The sequence below is a fragment of the Spermophilus citellus genome, assembly GCF_964194105.1.
Source record: "Spermophilus citellus genome assembly, chromosome: 16".
Lineage (NCBI taxonomy): Eukaryota > Metazoa > Chordata > Mammalia > Rodentia > Sciuridae > Spermophilus > Spermophilus citellus.
This window is the reverse complement of record NC_138196.1, coordinates 46,844,367-46,855,424: the sequence shown is the minus strand read 5'-3', so window position 1 is coordinate 46,855,424 and position 11,058 is coordinate 46,844,367. Positions and strand designations below refer to the sequence as shown.

Sequence of the window (11,058 nt, the reverse complement as noted above, 5' to 3'; positions counted from 1 at the left end):
TGAAGGTGTATGGGAAATAGGATTCTTCCATTGGCCTTGGCATGCATGGCATGGTACTCTAGACAGTAGGAACAGGGTATCTGTTAGTGTCGAAGTGCTATAGGGTGTCTGGACTGCACCAGTGGTACAAAGAATGGTTCTTGTCTGTATCTTGAAGGCTTAAGGTACCTTTGTGGGACGGTGACAGGTCAGCCATTCAGGAAAGGACTCCTAGGATGTGGGTAGTTGGGATGGATCACTCAAATTATTTACTGGGGCCACAAGAGAGTAGACTAATCTACTCTGCAACTTCTATGGCTCAAGGGTGTGGGCTGGGCCAGGTTTGCAGGCCTCAGGAGGTTAGGAAGGGCCATGTAACTACTTCCTGGGATTGGGTGGGCTATGGCATTTGAGTGCAGGCCACCCTGTAGATTTCTGGAGAAGAAAGAGGATGGACAAAACCATATGGTTAATTCTCAAGTGCCAGGTAATCTGAGTTGCTAGTGCAGGCCATCAGGCTGCTTTGTAGAACATGGGGTGGACAGGCTCTCAAGGTGTCGTTGTGCAGCATGTTTTGGGCAAAGAGGTTACATGTGGATCAGGCTTTTTCACCAGGATGATGAAGTGGCAAGGACACACAGCAGCTCTCAAAACTGGGCTCAGCTGAGAGCTGTTATACTCAATGATGAAAGAAAGAATGCTTTTCCTGGAGGATCAAGAATAAGACAAGGTTGTCTAACTTTTTACACTTCTTCAGTTAGTACTAGGAAGAAAAGTAGCACTTATGCTGTGCAACTAAACAAAAAATAGTAATGAAACAATCCACACTGGGAAGAAAGAAGATCATCTCTATGTAGATAGCATGATAGAGCATGTCAAAACCCCTAAACCCTCAACAGAAAAGCAGATGTAATAAGTGAATTCATCACAGCTCAAGGGGATTGAGTATAACTTCTGACCAAAAATAGGCTATACAAATACCACTCTGAATATCAATAAGGAGATAAATTATATCAAAGAACCAAATGGAAATTCCTGATATGGAAAGTATAATCACCAAATTTTTCAAAAATCATAGAGGAGATCAGGAGAAGATTTGAATAAGGAGAAAAAATATTGGCAAAGTTGAAGATAGAGATGACAAAATCTGAAGAAATAGAGAAGCAAAACTAATAAATCTCTTGCAAAATATATAATCCAGTATGGAGTAGTGGGATGAAATCGTGCTTCCATTTATAAATATTGAAAACAGCTCTTTGAACATTATTTGGATGAAATTTTCTTTTCCCTTGCTCTGCACTCCAATAATAGGAATTATGTAATTTTTCACATATTCCACACTCCTGTTACCTTCTTATTTTCATGGTCTCTTTTTATATGCTTCACTATGGGCCCTTTTCCACTGACGTGTCTTCCGGTTAAGTAATTTTGTATATCTGATGCAAATTTTAAGCAGTTCTCACAAGTATCCAGTCTCCCTTTGGCTCCCCTAAGGGCTGAAGCTCCTAGGGAGGACTGCAAAGAGGTGTGATTTGTGAGTTTCCTCTTTCCATTTCACAGAGCAGAGTGAAAAGGGAATGGGTTTGGAATTGTGAGATGAATAGTACATACACACAATCACACACACACACTTGATTCATCAATGCAATTGGTGTTTGCTCAAGAACTACAACTATTTCCATGAAAAATGAAACTCTAGGGCTGGGGTATATTTGGTGGGTGAATGCTTGCCTAGTTGGTGCAAGGCTCTAAATTCAATCCCCAGTACAGTTAAAATAAAGATTTTTTTAAAAAAAACACTAAAATTTCTGAAATAATGAGAAGTGGGAATGTGCTAGGAATTACATATATTAAACAATGAATGTTTATGATACTGAAGTTCTCTGGAACTTTATGCAGTAGTTTTTAACATTTGCAATAACATTTCTACCACCAATATATTAAAAGTTAATGGAGTGGAAATTTCATCAAGGATTGAGATTATTTTCTGAAAAATGCAAAATTTTGGTCTTCTGTCTCAGGTAAAGTTTAAACATTGAGTTCTTCTGCCTTAGGTTAAGGTGAGGTTTGAGCACCCTGCTGTTGCTTTGCAGGTGAAGTTTTTTTACCCATCTCTTTCTTCTCATGTGAAGGTTTCACATGTTTCTTTTTTTTCCTGGGTAGTGCTTGATGCATCTTTATAAGCAAAAGTAACAAACTCATAAACAAAACCAAAAATGGAAATAAAAAAAAAGGTCCTTTCCTCTTCTCCATCCATTCTTTTACTCTTTTCCCAGGGGGTGGGCCACTGTCAACACTCCCTCCATAGCCTTTTTCTGTGCAGTTCGGGGGCTCCCAGTTAGGGTCACAATGGCAGTGATGTTTGTTGTTGCAGATCCCTTTCATAGCACAGGTCTCTGGTGAACAATCACTTGCCCACAATGACATAGAGACACATTTCCGGTGTATGCACACTTGTCCATTACCACACTCTGTGCCATCTTTCACATCACCAATATCTGGTACATTCATCCCAAAATGATAGTCGGTACCCCAGCAGTTCACACCATTGAAGTCAATCCAATGCACAGTAGTGTGACTTCTCAAAAAGGGAATTTCTTTCACATTCTCACACTGAACTCTTCCACAGAGGAAATCTGACTTATTACACCTCACGTAGTTTTCACCAATGAGACCACAGTTACCAAAGCGGTCACCTCGGCTGTTCATTTCTGTGTAGCAACTCTCCTGTGCACTCCTGGATTCTTTGCCAAAGATCTGTCTGCACTGTTCATCACGTGCATTGCATCTCCTCTCATGGCAGTAGCCACTGTCCATGCAACGGACCCCATCCTGCACATACACATCCTCTGGACACTCAGGTGAGGTACCATTGCACCACTCTGGAAGATCACACTCACTGACATTTTCTCTACACACTTGACCCGGTGGCAAGAGAAGGCAGTCTTCACAACAAAGCCCAGAAGCACATTCAGTCCCAAATTTCAGAGTGCAGTTTTCCGAACAACATGGATGGTTTGAACACAAAGTTGGGGATCCACAGTCACACTCCTCTCCTTCTTCAACCACATCATTCCCACAGCCAGTCCACTTCAAGATGTCTTCTTGTTTTGGTGCACTGCGCAAACAGTTCATATATTGAAAGGTTTCCCACATTTCAGCATAACTGCAGTTGCTGAATTTAATGCCATTTGATTTTTCTGGATACATGATGCAAATAGGATCCCCGCATATACATTCAGGTTCATCATGCAACATACCCAGATTATGACCCATCTCATGTGTTATGGTAAGTGCAAATTCATGTAAATCATCTCCCAGGGCACGATTCACTCCACATTGCATACCAACATCACATACAGTTCCCACATAGGCTAAGCCAAGATGTATTCCAAAATCTTGTTTTGCCAAAAAATGTGCAAGGTCATTTTTTAGGCGAGGATCAAGACTATCTTTCTTCCAGCTGCAAAAGTGCTGCAGGACAGTATATATGTTGTTAGTCACTTCAAAAATGTTCTTTTCATTCCAGACTTCAATTCCATGTAAACTCAATTCAACGTCCACTTTACATAAAAGGGAATGTACAGTATTGCTAATGACAAATAATTCCTCTATCACAAGTGAGACATTACTTTTCTTATAAAGGTATTGCTCATAATCTACAACAAAAACTGCTTCAAGATACCATGTGTGGGTCCACCAGCCTTCATAACCACTTTGCCTCAGAATGGAATTATCACGCCTTTGGAGCTTCAGTTGTCGTGCTAGTTCTTCTGTTAGTCCACATCTCATGAGTGGGAATTGTGTCTTCTCTGTGTCCATCATATAAAGCAGATGTTCAAATGTGGTAGAAAGTCTTTTGGGTTTGATTTCATAAACATTGTCATGGATCTCTAGTGTTCCTCGAAAGCCCCCCAAACAGGTGCTAAGAGCAACCAGGGATTCTGGGTCCCCTTCCACATAGCCATCATAGAAGCAGTCACTCTGGACAAAAGGGTGGTCCTCGAGCAGAGCACCCTGGTCTGTGTAGGTGAACACAGAGAAGGGTTTGGACACCAGAAGTTTCTTGGCTTTCATGTGGACAATGTGTTTCTTGCCTCCAAAGTGAAGACTGTAGGAGATCCAGTTGGGGGGCCTCATGGCTCTATTGGTGCCATTTATTCTCAAGGGTATCACTACTTCTGGGGGGCTATGGTGTTGAGAGTGCCCAATCTGGGCCCATCCAGAAAGGAAGAGCAAGATGCTCAGGCAGAGGTGTAGGACAGTGATCCTCATATGCACCAGGGCCTCACCCACAGCCATCATGGTTTTTGACTAGAGGCAAAAGGGCAGAGAAGGAGATTCTATTGTCCTGTCTCCTTCCTTTGACTTGGTTGCAAGCAGCACTGACCTTTAGTGGGATGTCTCCTTCAGAGTCAATCCATTAGAACAACACAACTAAAAGAAAAAATGAAAAGAAGGGCAAAGATGGAGTGGGTAAATTATCAACAGGCCAAGATGGAGGAGAACAGCAGGGTATGGGCTCATATGCATTCGTGTTTAGGTTAGGGCATGACTAGATATTGTGTACTGGATTTGCTCTTTAACTTTGTTGAGGCAGAATCAGATGGTGGAGTTGAAAAGAATGACAACTGGCTACAGGTTGGTAGTTGGCAGACCCAGATGTAGAACACGTGAGTTCATGAACTGTTCTCTAAATACATGAATACATAGAATATTTCACAGTAAATATTTAAAACAAGAGTCTGAATGAAAAAGTGAATATATACCTTGTTCTGGTGAGGGAGTATTGATTTATACATATTGATTTTGAATAAGAACAATAGATTTTTCTTCCTATTTTGAATGACTATTTACACAGGTTACTCAGGAGAAATATGTAAAACAATTCTCACATATTTTAGTTTTCTCCATGGTCCTTAATACAGACTTCCATGCAAATAACTGTGATTTGTTGGGTTTTCCTCCAGTCCTGTCAGATTTCAATGTCAAATCATCAATTGTCCTTCAAAAGTATTATAGTCTGATTTTAATGGATAATTTCAGGCATTAAAACAAGAAATTGTGGAATTGTAAGGGGGAATAACTTGGGTTGATAGATTTCACTCAAAGGTGTTTATATGTGATTATACTCATACAAAAAAATAATATTTTTCAAAGTCTCTGGCCCTATTAAAAGAAAAGGATATCAAACTAGCTAGAAGAGTAACAATTGGAAAAGGGAAGTTACTAAAAGTAAAATAAAGTACCTTCAGAATGCAAAGAAAATCAATGAACCCTGAGAGGATGGAGGAAAGCTCCTGGGTAGGTGATGTTGTACCAGAACAAAGGCATTAAAATCCCTGGCATTTCAGGATGTGGAGGAAACCAGCTCCAAGATCAACCTTCCAATGGATTTGTCTCAGAAATGACAACACATACAAAAATACAGTTTAAACAATAATTTGATAGTACAAATATCCTATGATGAATGAGTGCAAATGAGAAATCTGATAAAAGTACAGTTCCTGGCTGATAATACTGATTTGTTGCTTTGTTATCAAGCAAAGTAGGAATGATGCTGCAGAATATGCACATACTGCACAGCACACCTGGGAAACATCAAAGGATGATACAGGTTAATGAGGTGGAACATAAATTTATAGTGTTTCTAGCAAAGATATACTTAAGAATCTGTTAGATTGAAAATTCAATAATTTCCAAATAAAATGCCTGTTTTTCTTGTCCTTTTGAGAGTATCCATAGTTTTCTTGACATCATTAAAAAATAATATCCACCACACTAGTTGGGGGAGAAAGAACAACAATAGCAGCAGAGGAATGTGGAATCTACAACAAGGGATCTAAAACACACTGATCAAACACCACTTCCCACAGTAGGAAATTCAAACACAAAAGTGTCTGGATTCAGCACCTGTTGCCTCCTGGATCCAGGACACATTTTTTTAAAATATTTATTTATTTATTTATTTATTTATTTATTTATTTGGTACCAGGGATTGAACTCAGGGATACTGGACCACTGAGCCACATCCCCAGTCCTATTTTGTATTTTATTTGAAACAGGGTCTCACTGAGTTGTTCAGTGCCTTGCAATTGCTGAGGCTGGCTTCGAACTCATGATTCTCCTGTCTCAGCCTCTCAAGCCACTGGGATTACAGATGTGCACTACTGCACCCAGCCTCTCTTCAATTTTTATTTGATCTTGATTCTAAGTTCTTTAAAGTTTTCTCTCCCTCTAAAATCATTTTCCTATCACTTTGGAATCGTCCACTCATGAAACATAGCAGCAGTGTCTCCTCTGTTAACACTTCTTAATGGAGAACTCCTTTTTCATAGTTAACTTAATTTTATAAATCAACATTGGGAAGCCCACCAGGGGAGATGTCTTCTTTTCTCAGAAACCCCTGGTCTGACAGGTCAGATATTGGTCGTACCTTGCTTTGGTTGCCAAAGCCACTTCAAACCACAAAAGTAGCAGCCATCTCCTTCCACCATTACCTACCATTCTTCCTAATTCTTTCCTCCACCTCTTGATCAATCCCACAAAAGCCAGGAAGTGTTGGGTGCCTACTGTTGCTTTCTTCTCCACCAATAACCTTATTCATGCTCTGTGTTAAGCAAGCCTGTGGGCAACCAAGTAACAAACAAGTGTTTGTTACTGTTACAACTTGTGCTCAACAGTTTTGAGCAATTGACTGAAAGCTGTGTCTTATATCAAGTCATCATGCTTAGCCATCTTAATTCTCACATATTAGTTAGCCATAACTTTATTCTTAAATAAAAGATATTTCCATGCTTTTAATAATTTGTGCCTTTTTGTTTACATGGTTTCCCGACTTTGTTTTTTTCACACAACTTCCTCATCAATATGTAGGACTCTCAACTGAAAAATCAATATTGTCTTTGTTTTTACAATTTGTTATTAATATCAAATTTCCATCATGGTAATTTAAGTTGTAAGACCAAGAGTTCTTCATTTAATGCCTATTTAACACAGGATCAGGTAATTTTCTTTTCCTTCCTTTGTCACTGCAGATAGGAAACAAGAGACCTTTTTGAGGCTTAACACTATCCTCATCTTTAGAGTGAAGAGCACTTGATTTCTGGGGGAAGTACACAAGTATTATAAAAGGTAGACTAAATTCATGATCTCCAGAAGCCCACAGAAGTAAGCAATGTTAGTAAAGGACACCTTTGAGGACAATTTCCCAAAATCATGAGTAAAATTCTGAACGGCTTCTTTGCTGTCTGTAGTTCACCGTTATATGATTTAGTAATTATGCAGGTGTGTAGGTTTTTGCTGTGATGGAAAATAATCATTGATTACTGTGTATGCATTTTTGAGAGTGAACCAAAATAAATCTGCCAAAATGTATTCTTAAGACCTCACCTTTCAAGCAGATAATGGGAAAACAAACTCCAAAGAAATTTTGAGCCATCACATTTTGAGCCAAAATTTGACTATATTTTCACTCATTATATTTTTTTAATCACAGTGATTCCAGATGCTAAGGTCCTGATGGAATATTATATGCTCATTCACAAAGTGGAATAATGTTCTACTAGTACAGAGGACTCAAAGTTGACTTTCATATGCAAAAAAAATTCATTAAAACCATGTATCTCTGAATTACTACCTATACCTCACTCTTATTTATAGTCTAATTCATTGTCTTGAAACTTGAGTAACAATACATTAAAAATGATTTATGGTGTCCCCACCAAGTAAAGTAGAATAAGAAATTGTAAACTGCATAATCCTCTTTAAGATCTGAATAACTGGCAAGAAATCATGATTTACCTTGGGAGAGTTTGTGTTCATTCATGTCCTAATTATTTGAGTTTCTCTTCTTTAGAGCTAAACTCTTGAATGACTTACCAACAGATGAAGTGATGATTCCCACGATCATTTCCAGATATAACCCTCTTTATGTCTAATTTCTGACACCCACCAACAAAGATTTTCTCGAGAACACTCATGACAAAAAGAAATATGAATCCTCTCTCCTTCAATTGTCTCTCATTTGATTGAGTTCTAGATTGAGCTTCCTAGCAACAAGAGTCTCTCAGAATTCAGAAGAACATGGCAACAACCCCAGATTCCTCTTCACTCTGGCTCCTTTATCTCTATTAAAGCTGGTTGCTACTTACTACTCAATATAAAAAGCCCTGACTTCCTTACCCTCATTGATTGTATTCTAATATGAATAAGACTCTTTTCCTTACTACCATGTTCTTCATATATTCAATGCAGTTTGCTCATACTATGACCCTGGTCTCAGTTTATTTCAACATTGAACCATACTGTGGACCACTTGAAGGACTTTAAGTTCCAGAAAAAAAAGAACCCGTTTAAAACATTCTCAGAGACACCCAGACATCAGCATTCGTCTGCATATTTCTTCCTAAGAATGACTTAGAGACATTGTATTTCTGCAGCTGGATTCTCTTGCCTTTCCCCCTCACTTTTATCAAGAGTTCTTAAGGGACCAAACTTGATTTGATAGTTTTCATTTCTGTATTATTTTTCTAGGGTTGTAATAGCAAAGGTATACAATGTAGCTTAACAACAACAACAACAAAAAAGAAATCCACTGTATGACAGTTTTAGAAGCCAGAAGTCCAACATCATGGTATCCGCAGGCCCCCAGTGCTTCTAAAGTTAAGGAATTATTTAGTTCAGCCTTCTCTCCCAGCTTCTGGTCTGCAGCCACATCATTCTAATCTCCATTTATGGGTTTCCCTGTGTCCAAAATTTCCCCCTTTCCTAGGGACACTGAATTTTATCAGATGACATGGATGCTAAGTCAAAAACTGACACAAGGGACAAAGGAGGTCATCATGTAATGATAAAAGATCAATGCATTGGAAAGATGTATACAATTATAAATATCTCTGTGTACAACATCAGTGCACCTAAATATCTGAAACAAACTTAGAAAGATCTAAAGAGTAAATAGAAATATAATAGTAAGAGACTTCTTACTATTACTATATTACTATTAGGATAGTTTGAGTTCTTCTGTTCCTATTCATATCCCTTTAATGTTTTTTCTTTTGTCTCACTGCTGTGGCTAGAGTTTTGAGGATTATGTGGAATAGAAGTGGTAAGAGGGCATCCCTATCTTGTTCCAGTTCTTGGATGGAATGCTTTCAATTTTTCACCATTTAGAATAATGTTGGCCTTGGGTTTATCATGTGTAGCTTTTATAATGTTAAGGCGTGTTCCTACTATCCATAGTTTTTCTATATTTTGAGCATGAGTGAGTGCTGATTTTTTCAATTGCTTTTTCTGCTTCTATTGAGGTAATCATATGATTATTGCCTGTATGCCTGTTGATACGATAAATTACATTTATTGATTTCCATATGTTGAACCAACCTTCAATCCCTGTGACAAACCCCACTTGATTGTGGTGCATTATCTTTTAAATATGTTTTGTATGTGATTTGCCAACATTTTATTAAGAATTTTTGCATCTATGTTCATCAGGGATATTGGTCTGAAGTTTTTCTTTTAATTTTTTTGTAGATGTAGTTGGACAGCATGCCTTTATTTTATTTGTTTCATTTTTATTAGATGCTAAGAATTTAACCCAGTCCCTCACACACATAAGGCAAGTGCTCTGCCACTGAGCTAAAGCCCCAACCCCCTGAAATTTTGTCTGGCTTTGGTATCAGAGAGATACTAACTTCATAGAATGAGTTTGGAAAGCTTCCCTCCTTTTCTATTTCATGGAATAATTTGAGGAGTGTTGGTGTTAGTTCCTTGAAGGTCTGGTAGAACTCAGCTAAGAATCTGTCTGGTCCTGGGGCTTTTCTTTTTGGTAGGCTTTTGATGGCTTTTCCAGTTCATTGTTTGAAATTGATATGTTTAAATTTTCTAAGACCTCCTGATTCAATTTGTGTGGGTCATATGTCTCTAGAAATTAGTTGATGTCTTTGACATTTTCTATTTTATTAGTGTATAAATTTTCAAAATAGTTTGATTATACTCTGTGTTTCAGTACGTCTATTGTGATATTTAATTTTTCATCATGAATTTTAGTAATTTGAGTATTCTCTCTTTCTCTTCATTAGCCTAGCTAAAGGTTTGTGAATTTTATTTAGTTTTTCAAAGAACCAACTTTTTGTTTTGTCAACTTTGGATTTTTGTTTCATTTTGTTTCAATATCATTGATTTGGCTCTGATTTTAATTATTTCCTCTATTTTACTTCTTTGGTATTGATTTGCTCTTCTTTTTCTAGGACTTCAATATGTAATATTAGGTTATTTATTTGTTCACTTTCTATTTTAAGGAATGAGCTTAACACAATGAACTTTCCTCTTAGAACTGCCTTCATAGTGTCCCAGAGATTTTGAGATATTGTATATATATTCTCATTTATATGTATATATTTTCTTATTTACTCCCTCATTTATTCTGCTATCCATTGGTCATTCAATAGCATATTATTGGTCTCCAGATATTAGAATAGCTTTTATTCTTTATTTTATCATTGATTTCTAATTTCATTCCATTTTGATCTGATAGAAAGCAAGGGATTATCTCTTATCTCTATTTTTTATGTTTACTCAGGGTTGGTTTTTGCCTTAAGATATGGTTAGTTTTGGAGAATGATCCATGTGCTGCTGAGAAAAAATTGTATTCAGTCATTTATGTATGAAATATTCTATATATGTCTATTAGGTCTAAATTATTAATTGTATTTCTTAGTTGTGAAGGTTTTTTCTTTCTTTCTTTTTTTTTTTTTTGGAGGACCTATCCAAGTGATGAGAGAGGTGTGTTAAAGTCATCCAATATTATTGTGTTGTTGTCTATTTGTTTCTTTGAAATTGAGAGCAATTTTATGTACATAGATACTCTATTGTTTGAGGCATCAATTACAATTGTTATGTCTTATTGATGTATAATTCCTGTAAGCAATAAGAATTGACTTTCTTTGTCCCTTTCAGATTATCTCTTTATTTAATATGAGAATAGAAATATCTGCTTGTTTACAAGACCCATGTGAATAATATGGTTTTTCTCCCATTCTATTACCTTGAGTTGTGGGTGTCTTTGTCTATGAGGTA

The 11,058-nt window shown here is 37.3% G+C and overlaps 1 protein-coding gene across 1 annotated transcript; it reads right to left on the bottom strand.

The window, feature by feature from the left end:
* Window positions 1-2,034: 2,034 nt before the first annotated feature.
* LOC308635311 (disintegrin and metalloproteinase domain-containing protein 25-like) lies at window positions 2,035-4,281 on the bottom strand (the record flags this gene model as incomplete). The annotated part of the gene is made up of 1 exon (XM_081269663.1): window positions 2,035-4,281. The coding sequence occupies one exon, from the start codon at window positions 4,279-4,281 to the stop codon at window positions 2,035-2,037; it is 2,247 nt and encodes a 748-aa protein (XP_081125789.1).
* Window positions 4,282-11,058: the final 6,777 nt, after the last annotated feature.